The 15,786-nt window shown below is 49.4% G+C and overlaps 1 protein-coding gene across 5 annotated transcripts in view; it reads right to left on the reverse strand.

Moving 5' to 3' along the window:
* Positions 1 to 8,156: 8,156 nt before the first annotated feature.
* IP6K2 (inositol hexakisphosphate kinase 2) overlaps positions 8,157 to 15,786 on the reverse strand; it is a 22,468-nt gene continuing 14,838 nt past the window's right edge. For all 5 annotated transcript variants that reach the window (XM_017832452.1, XM_017832451.1, XM_017832450.1 and 2 more), the window contains 5 exons: positions 15,169 to 15,469; positions 12,800 to 13,022; positions 11,812 to 11,987; positions 10,355 to 10,530; positions 8,157 to 8,941 (listed from right to left, as the gene is read on the reverse strand). In XM_017832452.1, the coding sequence (XP_017687941.1) occupies positions 8,444 to 8,941; positions 10,355 to 10,530; positions 11,812 to 11,987; positions 12,800 to 13,022; positions 15,169 to 15,370 (1,275 nt within the window). In that variant the 5' untranslated portion in view covers positions 15,371 to 15,469 and the 3' untranslated portion in view covers positions 8,157 to 8,443. The remainder of the gene's footprint in view (positions 8,942 to 10,354; positions 10,531 to 11,811; positions 11,988 to 12,799; positions 13,023 to 15,168; positions 15,470 to 15,786) is intronic.

Below are 15,786 nucleotides of genomic sequence, written 5' to 3' on the forward strand. Positions count from 1 at the left end.
TCCAAATTCCCCCCTGGGCACCACGGGGGCTTCACCTGGCAAGCCACCCGGAGCCAGTCCCTTTCCCCAGAACAGGAACAGGGCACGGCCAGGGCAGGCTCTGGCCCCATGCTGTGCCTGCAGGGGACACGGTGGCCTGGCACGGGGCCGTGGGACAGGGCATGTCGGGCCAGGAGCACTCTGAGAAGACTCAGATGTCCCCAGCCCCGTCCATCTCTTTGCCTTGATGCAGCATTCCAGGAGAACAACTGTTTGGGCCACTATCCCAAGCAGCCCAAGACCCCTGCAAGCCCCCCTCCCCAGACCCGGGGGGGGGGAGGGAGCTTCCCTTGGGCTTCACTGTCCCTGCAGGGTGTCTGAGTCCTTCCTGCTGCTCTGGGGAGGTGAGTGGCAGCCCTGCAGCACATCACACGCGCCCCTTACCACCCTCCCCCCCTTCTTCCCAAGCTAGGCCTTTCTCCATGCTGTCCCAGGAACAAGAGGAATTTTCCACCTGGCAAAGCCAGCACGGAGAGCCCAGCATGGGGCTGTCAGCACCAAGGCAGGTGGGGGCTGGTTACAGCATCCTGGCAGGGCTGGTACACACATTCCTGCAACCAAGGCCACCACAAAGAAACCCCTCACTCATCCTGCTCACCCCCACCCATCCTGCTGGGATGCAAGGATGGAGGGATGCAGGGATGGAGGGATGCAAGGATGGAATGGTCCATAGACCCCTGCTCACAGTGAAAGGGGAGTTTAATTCATCCAGAAACCATCCACAAACAGATCCAGCCTGTGGTTATATAACAAAAGCTAGGCTTGCAGTGGCCACAGCCTCCTGCCTGCTTCCAGCATGGCCCTTCCAACCCCCTGCTTTTCCCAGCTCTGCCGGTGAGGTAATCCTGGCTGAGCCTGGTTACTGTGATGGAGGGTGGAGTAGGAGTGAGCGGTTGCCTAGGCTCCCCCTCTGCGGCGGTGCCGGGAATCGCTGCCGGGAGCTGAAGCTGGGCATATTTGGGCTGGAAAGGCGATGAGGGGCTGCTTTGATTGGGAACTGTGACATGCAACCGGGGCTGAATCCTTCAGGAGGCTTTTGGGGTCTGGGTTCCCTGCCTGGTCACAGTCCCTTCCAGATGCCTGGCAGGACATGGAGTGATGGTGAGCAAGGGGTGGGCAAGGGGTGGGCAGCCGTGGAGCAGCACTGTGGGAAGGAAAACCTTCCTGCTTGTGGGTCATTACTCTTGGTATTACCCATATCCCACAAGGCCATGATTCCCCGCCTGCCCGTTCCGTGCCCGGTTTGGCTGCAGTATTTACCCTGCCTCAGAGTCCACTCGTAGCTGTGTCCCCACTCCAGGTGAGCCCTGGCCACTCCCTGGCACATGCCCAGCTGCTGTTTGTGCTGGAATAACGGCACTTTTTTTCCTCGAAGTCAGCAGCACAGGCTGTGCTGGCAGGCAGAGGCAGCTGAGGGGGATGCAGGCACCCACCTCCCACGCACACGGCAGCAGCACCCCAGCCTCTCCCTCTGCTCTGCACAGCATCCCAGCTCTGCCAGACAGTGGCCGGGAAGGAGCCTGGATTTCCTCTGCAAGGGCTCCTGCAAACCCTTCTGCAGCTGGGTAGAATGCAGAGCCCAACACAGATTCCTGCTGCTCAGGAATCGGCTTTGAATTGCAAGTGCTGGGTGATTTGTATTGGACAGGGAGGGGCAACAAGCAAGGATCCCGCTGCATCACTTGCAGGTGACTTTTAAAGACAAACTTGAGACCTCAGGTAATAACACTTGCATCCCTTGCCCTCCCTTGCCGTCCCCTTACAGGGACCAGGATCACTGTAAGCTGTGAAGGGCTGTGTGTGTGCACAGCAGCCCCCACACTCCTGCTTTCCTCAAGGGCTGTGGAGGGGAAGAGTTGCACAACAGCTCTCATATGATTGGAACACAAACTTGCCAGCTCCACGTACACTTATATAATTCTGCACTGCCTGCTTGCCAAAACGTTGAAAAACAGCAGCAGGATCAATCGCTCTACTTTTAGGTATACAAATATTATTGTACTCCCACCAGCCCTCTCTGGGTGCAAAGTAATAGGGCATGTGAGGTGCTGTGAGGACCCTGAACCCACAGCTTCTGGCACAACACCGTCAGCATGTCCTGCAGGGATTGGCGCTGTCCATGAGCAGGATGGCCAGGCATTGGGATATCTCTTGGGCATGTCTCTATTTCCCAATATCCTGACAGCCCTCCCTTCCTGGAAAATCTCATTAAAAGGCTGTAGAGAAGACCCCCCGATGCACACACCAACATCACTTGCAGAACGTCTCACTCCTCCAACTACATCTGCTCCCTTATGGGAGAAGCCCCCAAACCAGCGCTGCCTGCCACCAGCAGGGAAGGGTGCTCCGCCAGGCAGGAGCAAACCCTGCTGCTGCCTCTTGCAAGGAACACAGTGATCCATGCTAAATTCAAAAACACCAGAGAGGGGCTGCTCTTTTGGCAGCTGCTTCCCCGTGGAGCACAACACGTGGAGGAGCCGAAGCCGTCGGGGTGGTGGGTGGCTCTGGGACCCGCTCCGCTCCGCCGCCCGCAGCGCCGGGGTGTCCGCAGGGCTGCTTGCGCAACCCGCCCTCCACAAAGCCGGGGCTGGCCGGGGCCCAGGCCCCTCCTGCGGCCGCAGGAAGGAGCAGCCAGCGCCTGCCAACAGCTGTGCTTCCTGGAAATGAAGAAGACAGAAGGTCGGGAGAGTTGAGGGGTAGTGGAGGGGGGCCTGGGGGATGCTGCGGGAAGGACTGAGGCACTGCAGGTTGCAAGGCGAGCCGCACACAGCCCAGCCTGCTCTGCAGCTCTGCTTTGGGAAAACAAGCTCTTTGCTCACACAGCAGCACCCTGTTCTTCGTTAAGCTCTGCTCGTGTCCTGACCTGATGAGCCACTTGCCAGCCCACGCACTCTCCCTGCTGGCATGGCCCCTTCCCAGATCTCCTCCCCCGGGGCAGCTCTGCAGGCTGTGGTAACAGCCTGGTCAAGGGAATGCTGCTTTTACTGCCATCAGCCTGGTAGCCAGGCTCCCTACCACACCTTGCCTGTGGTTAAAAACCTGGGTGTGGGCAGAAGGCATTTGCAGGATGAGGGAAGAGAAGGGGGTCGGGGGTAAGGTGCTTGGCAATGAGAGCACAGGGTGCCCCACGATATGCAACACCGTGTCTGGGCTCCCCATGCTGTCCTTCCAGCTGCAGGGCTGCCAAGGTGAAGGAGACACTCCTGGGTTCACGTCTCCAACCAAGCCAGTGCTGCCTTGCCCAACCCCACCCTTCTCATGTCCTTCCGCTGTTTAATGTGTCGGCCTGGGAAGAGCTACAAAATGAGGGGTTGCCTGGGGAGCAGCAGCAGATCCTGGCCCTGTGGGCTGGAGGAGCTCCTCGGCTGGAGGAGCTCCTCCCTTTCAAAGAGAACCTGAAAAGACTCCACAGGGCCAACACGGCCTGTCCCAGCTTGGCAGTGGGGACATTGCTGTGGTGCAAACCCAAGAAAGAGAAGAGGACGGAACCCATCACCCCATCTGGAGTTGGCAGCCTGGCATGGCAGGCACCAGCCTCCATCGTGTGAGGCTGCTGCCAACATCACCCTTTGCTGCCCACACAGTTTGTGGGGCAGAGGGGATGGGGACTGTGTCTCTGTTTTCATCTCTTGCCTGAGGGGGAGCCCTGGGCGGGCAGGTGGGTGCAGCAGGCCCTGGTGGGCAGGTGAGGAGTGCTGGGACAGGGATCCCCACTGAAGGAACAGGGTGCTCGGCGTGGTGTGGGTTGTCTCCAGGCACCCCCACTGGAGTCTTCTCTGCTCTCATCCAGGTGGTGAGTTTCAGGCTTCGAGCAAAGGCCAGCGAGAGGCAGCTGGGAGAGGCCCCTTAGCAAGCCCTCATTTCCATACAACTGAGGGAAGGTGGCTTTGCCCCGGCACTCCCAGCCAGGGACATAAGCCATTCATTGTCCCTTCTGCCCTGCTTTGCGTGACTCCAAGGCTGGGGCACCACTGCAGCTGGCCACAAGGCAACACAGGACCCATGCCAAGGATAGATTTCTGCATGGGATGGACAGACAGCAGCCCCCAGTCCTGCTACGGCATCACCATAGAAGAAGATTAAAACTAGTTTAATTAGTGTCCATTTACACAAATTGAGCCCATCACCATTAGACACAGGGAAGGTACAGCTGGTGGGACACACACAGCACCCGCTGTCCCTGGGGCAGTGAGTGGCACAGGGTCCCTCTGCCCCTGCACACTGAGAGCCACTGTGTCCCCACAGGCTCAGGGTAGCAGAACGTGCCCTGTGCCTCGCTAGGGCTGAGGCACTTTGCAGCCCAGGGGCCATGGGGTGAACCACTCTCCCTTGGGCAGGGATCACAATGACATCAGGCTGCTGCCCTTTGGGGATGTTACTGCCCAGCCACAAGGAAGTATTTTGTTCTTGCTCCATAAAAGACATCTGTGTGTCCCTCCTCACTGGCAGGGACCCAGCTTGGGGGAAGAAGTCCAGCAGCTATCCAAGAGGCAACAGCACAGGATTGGGGACAGCACAGGGACAAAGATGCTCTCTCCTCCAGGTTCAGAATCTCTCCCCTGAGTCTCCTTGCTTCTGCCCTGCCCAAGGCCAGGGAGGCCACCTACCAAACCATCCTGGCAGGTCCACAGACCCCCACTCAGCCCCCACCTCAGTCTCCAGTGCCTTGCCATCAAAGCAGAGCTCAATTCACTGGAGAAACTGGTGCCAGCTGCAGGAATGCATTTCATCTCTGGCCAACTGACACGTGGCAATTCCCGGCAGCCACCCCAGTTTTGGGCTAGAAGTGACCTATTTACATAAGGCAAGCTCTCCACAAGCCTGGAGCTGGTGCAGCATCTCACAGGGGCAGCTGTGGGGAAGAAGCAGGAGTGGGTGCCCGGGGCCAGGGCCCAGCCAGGCTGGACCATTTGCTGTCTCTCACCAGCCCCTGCAAAGCCCCCGGTGCAGGGTTAGGCCTAGCATGTTGCAGCCAACCCTGGGTGATGGTCTTGCTAGGGCTGGGCTGGCAGGAAAAGGTGGGTCCTCTTGGAGCATCAGGAAGCGGACAGGGAGGAGACCAGACACAGGGGAGCCTTGAGGAACAGAGACGTGCGCTCAGCAATGTCCTCCATGGAGCAGAGGCTGCAGCAACCCCAGAGCGCGGTGTCCCTGCCAGGGCACAGGCTGTCCCAGCTCCTGTCCCCCCACCCGGCTACAGGGCTGCTCTGAGGAGGTGCCTCTGGCTCAGAGTTCCCCAGGACAGCTCAGGGAGCCAGCCCAGCTGCCCTTCCCAGTGCTCCTGCTGGCACAGCCAGCACCAGTGGGAAGCTGACTGCCCAAGGACCAGAGCTGTGAGGAGCCGTGTTCAGAGCACACAGAGCAAGGGCAGGATTCATCCCTGGAAGGTAAACACTTTCTGCAGAGGCAGAAGCACCAGTTCCCATGGCATAGATCTCCAGTCTGCTGGAGGTTTTCTCTCACAAGGGCATGTAGACCGGGCTGCTTCATCACCACCCTGCTGCCAGCCCTGGCCTGGAGGGTCATCTCCAGAGCTTCTGCCTCCAAGGTCAGCCTGGTATCACAGCAACAGAAGAAAAACAGGAACAAAAAAGCCCTTGCATCTCTTCCCCAGCCCAAATGCTGCTCTCCCGTGTTATTCCATCACTCTGTCCTTCACCATGGTCCGACAGCAGGGTAAGCACACACCCCCTCCCCAGCCCCACACCCTGTTCATCCCAGTCCTGTCCTCTGAGAAGCCCAGGCACAGGGCCGAGGGGCAGCACGGCCGTTTGCAAGGACCGTGGGAACCCTGTTCCCACCCCAGCACGTCCCAGGCTGGCAGTTACACAACTGCCTTTCCACAAACACAAGGAATTGCTCAGAGGGATTTGTGCAGAACAGCATAGAAGGAAAACAAACCTGCTCTTGAACTTTGCAAGATAGTATGTCATTCAGAGGGACTTGCATCTGGGTCACCCACTCTTCAACCTTTGAGGACATGGTGCAAGCAAGGGATTTTTCCTCCTGACACTTTGCTCTTATATCCTTTAAAGCAACTAATGAAAAAAGTCTTCTCTGTCACCACTCCCCCACTCCCACTGCTGCAGCCCAGGAAGCTCCCAGCAACCTTGTTGTTGCTTTGCAGCACTGGCACAGCCTCTCTTAATCCTCAGACAATATTGGCAAAAGGATTTTAGCAGCACAGGCCAGAGCCCACAGGGGCGGGTCCCCCCACCTTCCTACAGCAGCACCAGTTTCACCTGGGGTTATTGTTATATATGGACCCCCAAGTGCTCCAGGTCCGGCTGCTGACACCACACTGCTCTGAGACCAGGTCTAGACCAAGCTCACCCTGCTGGCAGCATTTCTGCAAGGGCAACTCCCTGCCTGTACCCTGGGCCCTGTCTGCAGGCAGCAAAACAAAGAAGACTTGTTCTGGAGGCAGCTTGCATCAGAGCAAATGTGATTGTTCTCATCGGATTTTATGAATTCCCTCCAGAGTTCCTACGTAACACAAGTACATTAGGGGGACTTTATCCCTGCTAATTTCAGACCACAAAGTCAAACCGTGTGTATCAGATGAATCTGCACAGGCAGGCTTATTCATAAGCGGCAGCAGTGATAGGCGACCACAGCGCCTGCCAAGAGGCTCGTCATTAGCTCGTTAGCAGAGGGCATCGCATCCTAAACGGGGGAACTGAAAAGGAAACATCATCTTGCAGCCACGGCCCCTCTCCCTGTGCCGGGCACATCTCGGGAACAGAAGGCAGGAGTGCTGCTGATCAATGCCCAAAGCATTTTGTAGTTGGGAGTGCCAAGAATAAATGGCCCCATCCTTCCCCTCCCCAAGGCTTTTTGCAGCCACTGCCAGGAGCAGCTCGAGGGGTGCCCAGAGGGCCCTGTCAGCTGCACCCAGCACTGGACACTCACCCAGCAGCAACAAAGGGCCTGTTTAGGCTGGACAAGCCCATCTCCAGGGAAAGTAGCCCATGGGCTGGCATAAAATAGTGAGGTGACTGCAAGATAGAAAACTACCTATTTAACACAGACATCAGTTTGCACCTGAACGCTGTGGAACAAAAAAAAAAAAAAAACAAACAAAAAAACCCAACAAAAAAACCACACCACAGAAAACCAAAACCAAAAGCCACCACACTCATGTTGTATAAGCAAAGGTAAAAAAACCTCTTCAAAAGGTACAAAGGAGCACAGAAGAGCCATCAGAGACTTTGATCAGGAAAACTTGATAGCAACTGCTGGGGAATATGAAACTGAAGCTGCAGGGCTACAGGTAATTGAAGAGGGTGACCTTCCACCAGCAGATCTGCAGCCTTCCTCTCACATCCCACCTCTCCTCAGCACGCCTGCAGACTAAGTACGGGTCAGGGAGATGATTCACCTGACTCTTCTGCACAAACTGACTCGCTTATCCTGGGCATCTGTAACAAGAACATCCCCACACTTACCTCAGCACTTCCACACCGTTTTCTCCTGCACTATAATGATGACATAAAAGCTTCATAAGGGGAGAAGTCATTTATCTAAAAATAAATAAATATCTGTTCCTCTTAAAAGAGACAGTGGTTTAGAGTTACTCTGTTATTTCTCTTACTCACTGCCCTCTCACTTTCTGATGCTTCCCAAGTAAGATTTTAAGCTGCTTAGGATACCTTTCAGGCCCTGCAGCTCTGCCCCAGTCGCTGCCACTGCAGCTAATCCTGGACAAATTTTACATGTTTGGCCTTAGTGTGGGTTAAAGACTGTCTACAGCTCTCTAGAAATAGGATACACAGCATAAGGTCTAGTTACAAGACCATGAAACAATAGGTCGTTGGAGAATTTAAGTGCAAGTTCTCACTTATCATCAGTCATCATTCTGGCCAGAAAGGACCTTCAGAGGCCTGTTACAACCATTTCATCCTTCTGAGCAATATTTACCCCACCTCAGCCTCTCCTCCAAGGGCAGGTGCTCCAAAAAACAGCCCTCTGCTGGACTTTCTCATCACTCTTGATGGGAGGCCCACATGCTTACCCACAAAGTAGGTAAGCCTGGCTGTTCACACGCTGCTTTTGCATTACACCACAGATCTGAGCTCCATCTCCTCCTCAGTCACCAGTAACAACAGAAGCATCACTTACAACGACCAAAAAGAATTTTATTGGAACATATACACACAGGGATAACAGAGGTATCTGAGTAATCAAATATGGAATGTTTAAGAAAGTTAAAATAAATAAGGATACCAAGTTTTGCCAGTGCTAGGTCCAGCACCAATATAAGTAAATGCCCTCTGAACAAGTCTGACTCTGACAGGACCATCCCTGCAGAGTCTGTAAAGATTCCTACCACCAGAAAGTGGCCAATAATTTTGGAATACAAAGAGTCACAATAGTGCTTTCTACTGATGTGCATTCACACTGTTTATTCACTGCTTTCGTCTCTTATTTCTTTAATAATATCTATTAAATTCTGAAGTCCAAAAACATAGCCCGTGTCTTGGCCCTCATGCACCACACTATCTTCTCCATAGTACTTGCAGGTTGTGTGGGCAAAGTCTATCATACGGACATCGACAGTACTGGCAGTTGGTTTGTAGGCATAGGCTCCTGCCGACTCATCTGAAGACTCCTCTGAAAGGTCCTCTAGGTCTTCTGGGTCCGAGTCAACAGCAACTTCCTGCCTTTCCTTTCCATCATAAATGATCAGCAAGGAGCTTGAATAGAAGCGGTAAGACTCCTGTTTCTCTAGGACAGACTTGAGTTCAGTCAGTTTTTTAATAACAGACTCAAAGAGTTCCCTGCGCAGGTATTTGCCGTTATGAAAGAACTGGTAAAGTGCTTCTTTAAATCCTTGGACTGAGAGTTTTCTTCCGTGGTATTTATTCATGAACATCAGTTGGCCAGTGCCTGCCTGGTAGACCTGCATATACAAACACAAGAGAAAAGGAATAGTTAAAGTCGCTGGTGAGTGATACTGACTCAAAGCCTTGAGGGGACAAAATAAAAATTAAAAAAAAAAAAAGAAAAAACATGTTACAGAAAGCTTTTACAAGATGACATATTACTTGCTAAAATTGCTCTTCCACTATTACACAAACTGCTATCAACAGAACTTGGAACTTGGAGGAAGTGGAAAATTCCTTCAGTTCAGATTTGAGCTTTTCCAGCAGGAATGTAAGAATGAGGACTTTAAATGAGATTAGGAAAGCTGCGGCCCACATCTCCAAAGTCAAGCTACAACCTGTACCACAGCCACTAATTCAGCTCATTACTTGCCTCTGCCCTAGGATGTACCAGGTGACTGCCAGCATGCTGAGATCTGAGTGACAGCAAACACTTCTACACAAAACTAAGCTGTGCCCCATAATCATCTACATTTAAATAAGTCCAAAGTGCTCCTGCAGGAAGATGTCTTCCCATAAGAGAGTGGTCTATATATCCCATAGCTCAACAATGCCTAAATATCTGGGTCAAGGACTGCAGGTGCTTCCAGAGTTCCTCTTTGTTTTCCAGCACAGGTCAATACTGGCAAGTGAACAATGAGCAGGCTCAAATCCCAGCACATTGTGGTCATAAATGCAGCTCCCACACTTTCATTTCTGCCTCTTGTTTTTCTCCCAAGTTAAACAGTGAGCATGTGAACCACACATGCCAACAGTCATGCTACGGAACAAGTCCTAGCAAACACTGCTAGCATTCCTGGAATCTACTGGATGGGAGGAGAGAGGCTTCAGAAAAGCCTCAAACACAAACATGTTGTTTTTGATTTCTCATTCGCACGTCAAAGTAAACAAAAACATTCAGGTGAAAGTTCATGTAACTGTTCCCTCATCTGGCCACGAGTCTTATCACATTGACCAAGCACTTCTCACCTGCACTTTGTAACAAGTCAACTTCAAGCAGTGAAAAGTCTGTGGCTTTTCAAAGTCTACGAGACAGAACCAATCGCTTCTTACTATTCTAGCAAACTTCCACATCCTCCATTCAAAATTCACATACTGGCAGACCCTCCTTTAAACTGTTCCCTACGCTATCCTGAAATGTTAATAGTATCACTAATTTTGCTGTGGCTTTAAATTGCTGATATTGTGCAGGAGACTGTGTGCTCAGACTGCACTCACTGATGCAGAGCATAAGGCTGCAGGTTGCTCCTGCAGATGCTGCCACCTTCAACTCATCAGGGATACTCAAAAGCCTCACCCCCCTCTGTGAAGGAAATGGAGCACAGCACCTCAAGGGCAGCAACTCATGGGATTAGTACATAAGGCAAAAACCCCACTAACAGAAACGGGTGCAAGCCTGTCGCCCCACACATGGTCAGTTTTCCCCTCACCTGCATGCCACAAACTCGCACCCCAATCACAGCCGATGTGCTCTGCTGACACTTGCGGATCTGATTTGCCTTCTTCTCTTCCGACGCGTCGTCCCCGTGCTGCCGCGTTCCCATCTTGAGGTCCAGCACGCACGGCACTTCGTATCGGGATGTCAGGTTTTCCAGCAAAATGAATTCTGATTAGTTAAGGAACAATCCTCACGACGAGGGATACAGGTTTTACAAACCTTATCACAGATTTTAGTGCCCCAGTCTTAACTTTAAGCACAGCCAAAACATGCCCAGTATATAGTAGCCTATCAAAATTTGCAGTTACATAAACTTAGATATCCACTATGTCAGTTCCAGTTTTACTGGTCTCTGGAGAAGTTTAGTGAATTTCCACATTAAGTGAAAAACAAAAGTAATCAGGGCTATACAGAAACATAACCTGGCAGCTGACTTTGAATTACTAAGTGTTTCGTGTCCAGCAAGAGAATTTGTCTTTTGTGGGAAATGAAGATTTTGTGTGCTTCTGTTACCATTCGAAACTAGTGAAGCACTTTCACACCACCTCTAAAATACAGAAGTAAAAAAACTACTTCAAAACATCTGTACTGATGCTGTTCCAAAGATATCACACATTTCTTAGGCAACTGAATAATCATTTACAGTGAAATGGTGAGGGTATCAGCCAGAAAATGCTTTCTGTTGAACAGTTTATTAGTCAGAGATGTTTTAGTAATCCATTCACTGAAAGTCCTCACACGTGAGAAATTTTTTTACCTAAGTATATAGATACTTTTGCAGGATGTATCAGTGGCATCCAAGCATACATACAGCAAGATCTTTTTTCCATAGAGTGCTCAGGGTGGGGATGTTTGCCTACAGTTCCACAGCACAAAACCAGTGTGCTTCAGCTTTCATGGATTCGGTCACTGTTTTTCTTTCTCATGCTCCAGTCCTACGTGACAGTTTATATTCAATCTTTTTTTTTTTTTTAACCAAAAAGGTTCACTAAAAAGAGGATTCTAGTAGCAGAAAACTCCAGGTATTGGAACATCCTCTATATTTAAGAAACTACTAAAAAGGGAAAGAGAATACTAGTTTTTAAGATCATGTAAACAGTAATAAAAAGCGACAGAACTCCTCTTTGAAAGCTCTCAATAGAAAACTATTTTTGTGGAAAACTTCAAACACAGTATGCTGTAAAACCTGTCCACTAACTAACCCACAGGTTGTAGATTTTAATTCAGTTATCTGAGTTTCCCAGACTAGCTACTTTATCACATGCTGGAAAAGCCCATTTCTAGAAAGCACTGGCAATCCCTTCAAAGCAGCCAAATAAATCACAGCTTCAGAGAGTCTCTCAGGACCACAGTTAAGCCTGCTCTGTACTTTTTATCTGGCGTGTTCAAGAAATAAAAGGCAGAGCCCTACTCATTCCATTGTTATGAGGTATTTTCAGGAAAGGATACTGTATTGGTTTCGGTGTTTTGCGTTTTCCTTCATCCGCTGTAATTGTTGCTGGTGACATTTCATGCTCCAAGGATTATGGTGTTTAAACTGAGAACTGACATTTCCTTTTTTCTCTACAGTATAATACAAGACTTCAGATTTCTTCAGCCACTCAAATTCTTCCTCCAGCTTGTGACTAGAAAAACAGAACAAAGCAGCAAATTACAGGTTAAGTAGAAAAATAAGCTTTTGAAAGGGGCTGTCAGTGGATTTAACTTTACAAGCTGTTTTGCTCACCTTCACTAACAGCTAGCAAAAGCTTTATTTTGCTACCTGTACAAATGGACAAGATGCCCATCAGTAATATCTCAACCTTTATAAAGCTACTTCCATACTAATAAAAATTAGCATGTAGCCAAATGTTACAAAACGTAATAATTCTACTTATATATCCTTTACCTGTGTGAATTACTTCTGTGAAGTAATGCAAAAGGTAGTGATGTGCTTTAAGGTTTATCCTTTGCTAAGGTCACTGTTTCTAGCACAACAATCACAGCTCACGGTGGGCACAATTAACAGAAATGTCACTAACAGGGCTGAAGCAGGATTCCTACAAAGGTATCCCATACATAGCAACACTGAGATATGCTTGGGATTGATTGGGTTTTTCTACAGCTATTGTGCCTTTGCAGGTGGGTGGAAGTTTTTTGTTTGTGGGCTCTCATTTTTTCTCCTTTCTGAAGCTTCAAAATAACACTGAGAAATCTGTTTCAACTGACCACTGCAGAAAAAAAATGAAAATATTGAACATGCTACTGGACTGAGGACAATCAATTTCACTATTGAACCTGTCTGCACTGAAGAGGTCAGGAAAGACCAAAGAAACAAGAGAAGAAAAGAAAATGAAAGAGTTCTGGAGAATTCTCTGAAAGTCTGAAGACCAGAATTGGGCAACAAAAGATATTTTGCTTCAAGGCTCTGCATTCCAGTTCCCTCTGTCAAACTTACCTTTTCATTTTCTCCTCTTTCCTGTGCTGCCGGACCCATTCCTTAGATATCTTCTCATTTTCTAATAACATTGTTTTTTTGTTAGTCCATCTCAAGAGCTTACTTTTGGGTTCACAGTCAGAGTTATCTAAGTTTTCTAAGTTATCGTGGTCCCCATTTAGTGGATATGCTATTAGACATAAGTTTCCATCTTCGTCCTCTTCAAAGCTCACCGACACCACACCTGAAGAGAGAAAGGACCTGGACAGTTATGAATTGCTCAAGTGACAAGCAAGCCTTTTAGAACACATTATTTTACACTAAGAATACAGCAACTTTATTTTTTTCTCTTACCCTGGTCCTTAGTTTCTATCTTGCCACAGGCCAAACCTCATCTGCCAACCTAACAAATATCAAAAGAGCTAGACAAAAATGACACCTCACAAAAGACAATTTATCATATTGACAAAACAATGATACAGAACGTCATTTTCTTTCTCTGAGGCAGTCAAGTAAGAATCAAATAATAACAGGACACAATTTCAATTAAGAAAATTTTTTATTAATTTAAAAAAACTGACTGGTCTGATTCTAAGTGAGATGTAAAACATTTGTTAACATCTTGCAGTGAAAAGTGACCTGCACAAAAAAAAACTTACACCAAAACCTTTTAAGTTTTGCATGACAGCAAAGCAAAAAGCACTTAACCAAACAATAACTGGTTACTAGATCCCCAGGGGAAAGGAAAGATGTGCAAGTAGAGCAAAACAAGGAAAATGTCACATTACAACAGAAACTAATCCAAAAGCTTCCACTTAGAATCACCATGCTTAATGATACATTTTCTTCTCTTTTTTGGAATATACTTTATTGATACTGGTTATGCGGCAATCTTGTGAAATAAGTAACAAAAATGCAATACAAAACAAATCTGTTTGTGGTACAGAAACACGGTGAACCTCGAAAGCATTTGTTTTCCTCATGCTCCCCTCAGGAGTCTCTAGAGCACTGCATTGAGCTGTAAGGGTCCTAGTGGAGCGCTCTGACAGATGCACTGAGAGCTACATGAGCAAATTTCGGGGGTTAATGGAGAAGCAGCATCCATTGTCTGGACTGGGTTTTATTTTGTTTTTCAGTCCTCTCTTTATTCTCAGATTGATCAGTCTGCACAGTTCTTGCAGCTCATCACTAACTATGGGAGAGGTCTCGGTGAGAGACTGGAACTCCTGAGCTGGGCAGGCAAGTCCCAGACCTACAGTGGCTGGAACAGGGAATGCAGAAGCTCTGACAGTCCTGCTGTCACAAAGGAAAGGACAATGGGGAAAAAGCAGGGGAGGGAGAGGGAAGGGGAACCAGCTAGCAAATGGGTTTGGCTTTACACTAGAAAAAAAAATAACAGCGAGGGACCAAGTGGGACCCCTAAATCCCTCCCCACACTTCCCAAAAAGCCACATACACTAGTACAATTGTTCTATTACATTTTGAGAAGTATCATTCAAAGACCATATTTTCTTGCAGTCCAACAGAATTTGTAATTAGACATGTCAAAAAGTCTCTGTAAGTGAGCAGGGAGCATTAACTCTGAAACATCTCTGAAGTCTTCCACCACTTTGACAAACAGTATGCAAAACTTCATCATCATTATAGTTGTTAAAATCAATGTGCTTTAAAAAGCAACTCCATTTAAAAAAGTGCTTTAGACATATTATTTATTAATCACCAGGCAGCAGTTGATGAAGTAGGAAAGAGTGTTCCTGTTAACTAGTGCAATTCTTAGGAGAACTGGAATTTCCACTCCTACATAACTTCTGACTCAGCCTCATCACGGCTACTTGATCCTTGCCTACCTAAATGCCATAAATTTTCATTTCCTTAGTGGCAGAAACAACACTTTGAGCATTCAACAAGACACCTTACTGACATGTATTTATTGTAATCAAAACGAAAGTCAGAGGAGAAATCCAAAACCGAAAGAGACCACAACTAAGCTTGCACAAACACTGCTACACAATCTTATCAAATCCCTTGTAAACAAACATTAAACAAGTGGCCAAAAAAAAATAATTTAGAAATCCACACAAAAAAAGCAGCAGATATTTACTGAAAACATTCTCAAGCTGTTAGCTACTTACCTGTGCCTAAGGGAGATACATGGGCTATCACCAGCAGAGTTGCTCTACTCTAATGCTGTTAGTCAGCATAAACACCAACTTGGCAAGCATTTCCACCCTGCATCTCCACAGCCTGCCTCAGACAACATCAAAATACATGAAAAGAAACCCCTAAAATCTCCTCCATACAGAAGAGATTTCAGAGAGAACAGAGAGCACAGCACGCTTGCATTCACAGCAACAAAAAGCCCAACCCCATTCAAAGGTTTGGTGACTTACCCTCATATTGTGGAGTGAATTTACGCATTTCTGTTGGGAGAGTCTCATAGAACTGGTGTTCCCTCTGAATAAGGGGTTTACAGATGGTCTTGTCATTAAACCGGAGGACACAGGAGTGTCCTCCAACCTGGTGGACAAAAGGCTCCAGCAGGACTCCCTTGGAATAGTGCTCCACTTCCATAGCTCCAAACGCTGGGCTCATCCTTGTAGCACATTAGACAGAAGGCGGCGACAGCAGTGAAGGCAGTTGGGAGCCTGACGCCTCCGAGCCCGTTGGTTGCGCTTGTTGCGACTGCCGAGTCTGCGGAGGCAAACAGAGCTCGGTCGGTGCCGGCGGGGCCGAGGACGCGCCGCTCGCGCTCCGGACGGGCCGACTGAGGGCGCGCGGGGGGCGCCGCCGGCCAGGCTCGCGCGGACACGCCCCCCGCGCGCCGCGTCCAATGGGAGGCCGTGCGAGACGCGCGCGCGGGGCGGGGCAGCGGTTCCTTAAAGGGAAACACACCCGCCGTGATTCCCGGCGGGTCCCAGCCATCCCAACCGCCCCCCCGCCGTGATTCCCGGCGGGTCCCAGCCATCCCAACCGCCATCCCAACCGCCCCCCCCCGCCGCTCCCGCGCT

Source organism: Lepidothrix coronata, unplaced genomic scaffold, assembly GCF_001604755.1.
Source record: "Lepidothrix coronata isolate B3197 unplaced genomic scaffold, Lepidothrix_coronata-1.0 Scaffold202, whole genome shotgun sequence".
Classification (NCBI taxonomy): Eukaryota; Metazoa; Chordata; class Aves; order Passeriformes; family Pipridae; genus Lepidothrix; species Lepidothrix coronata.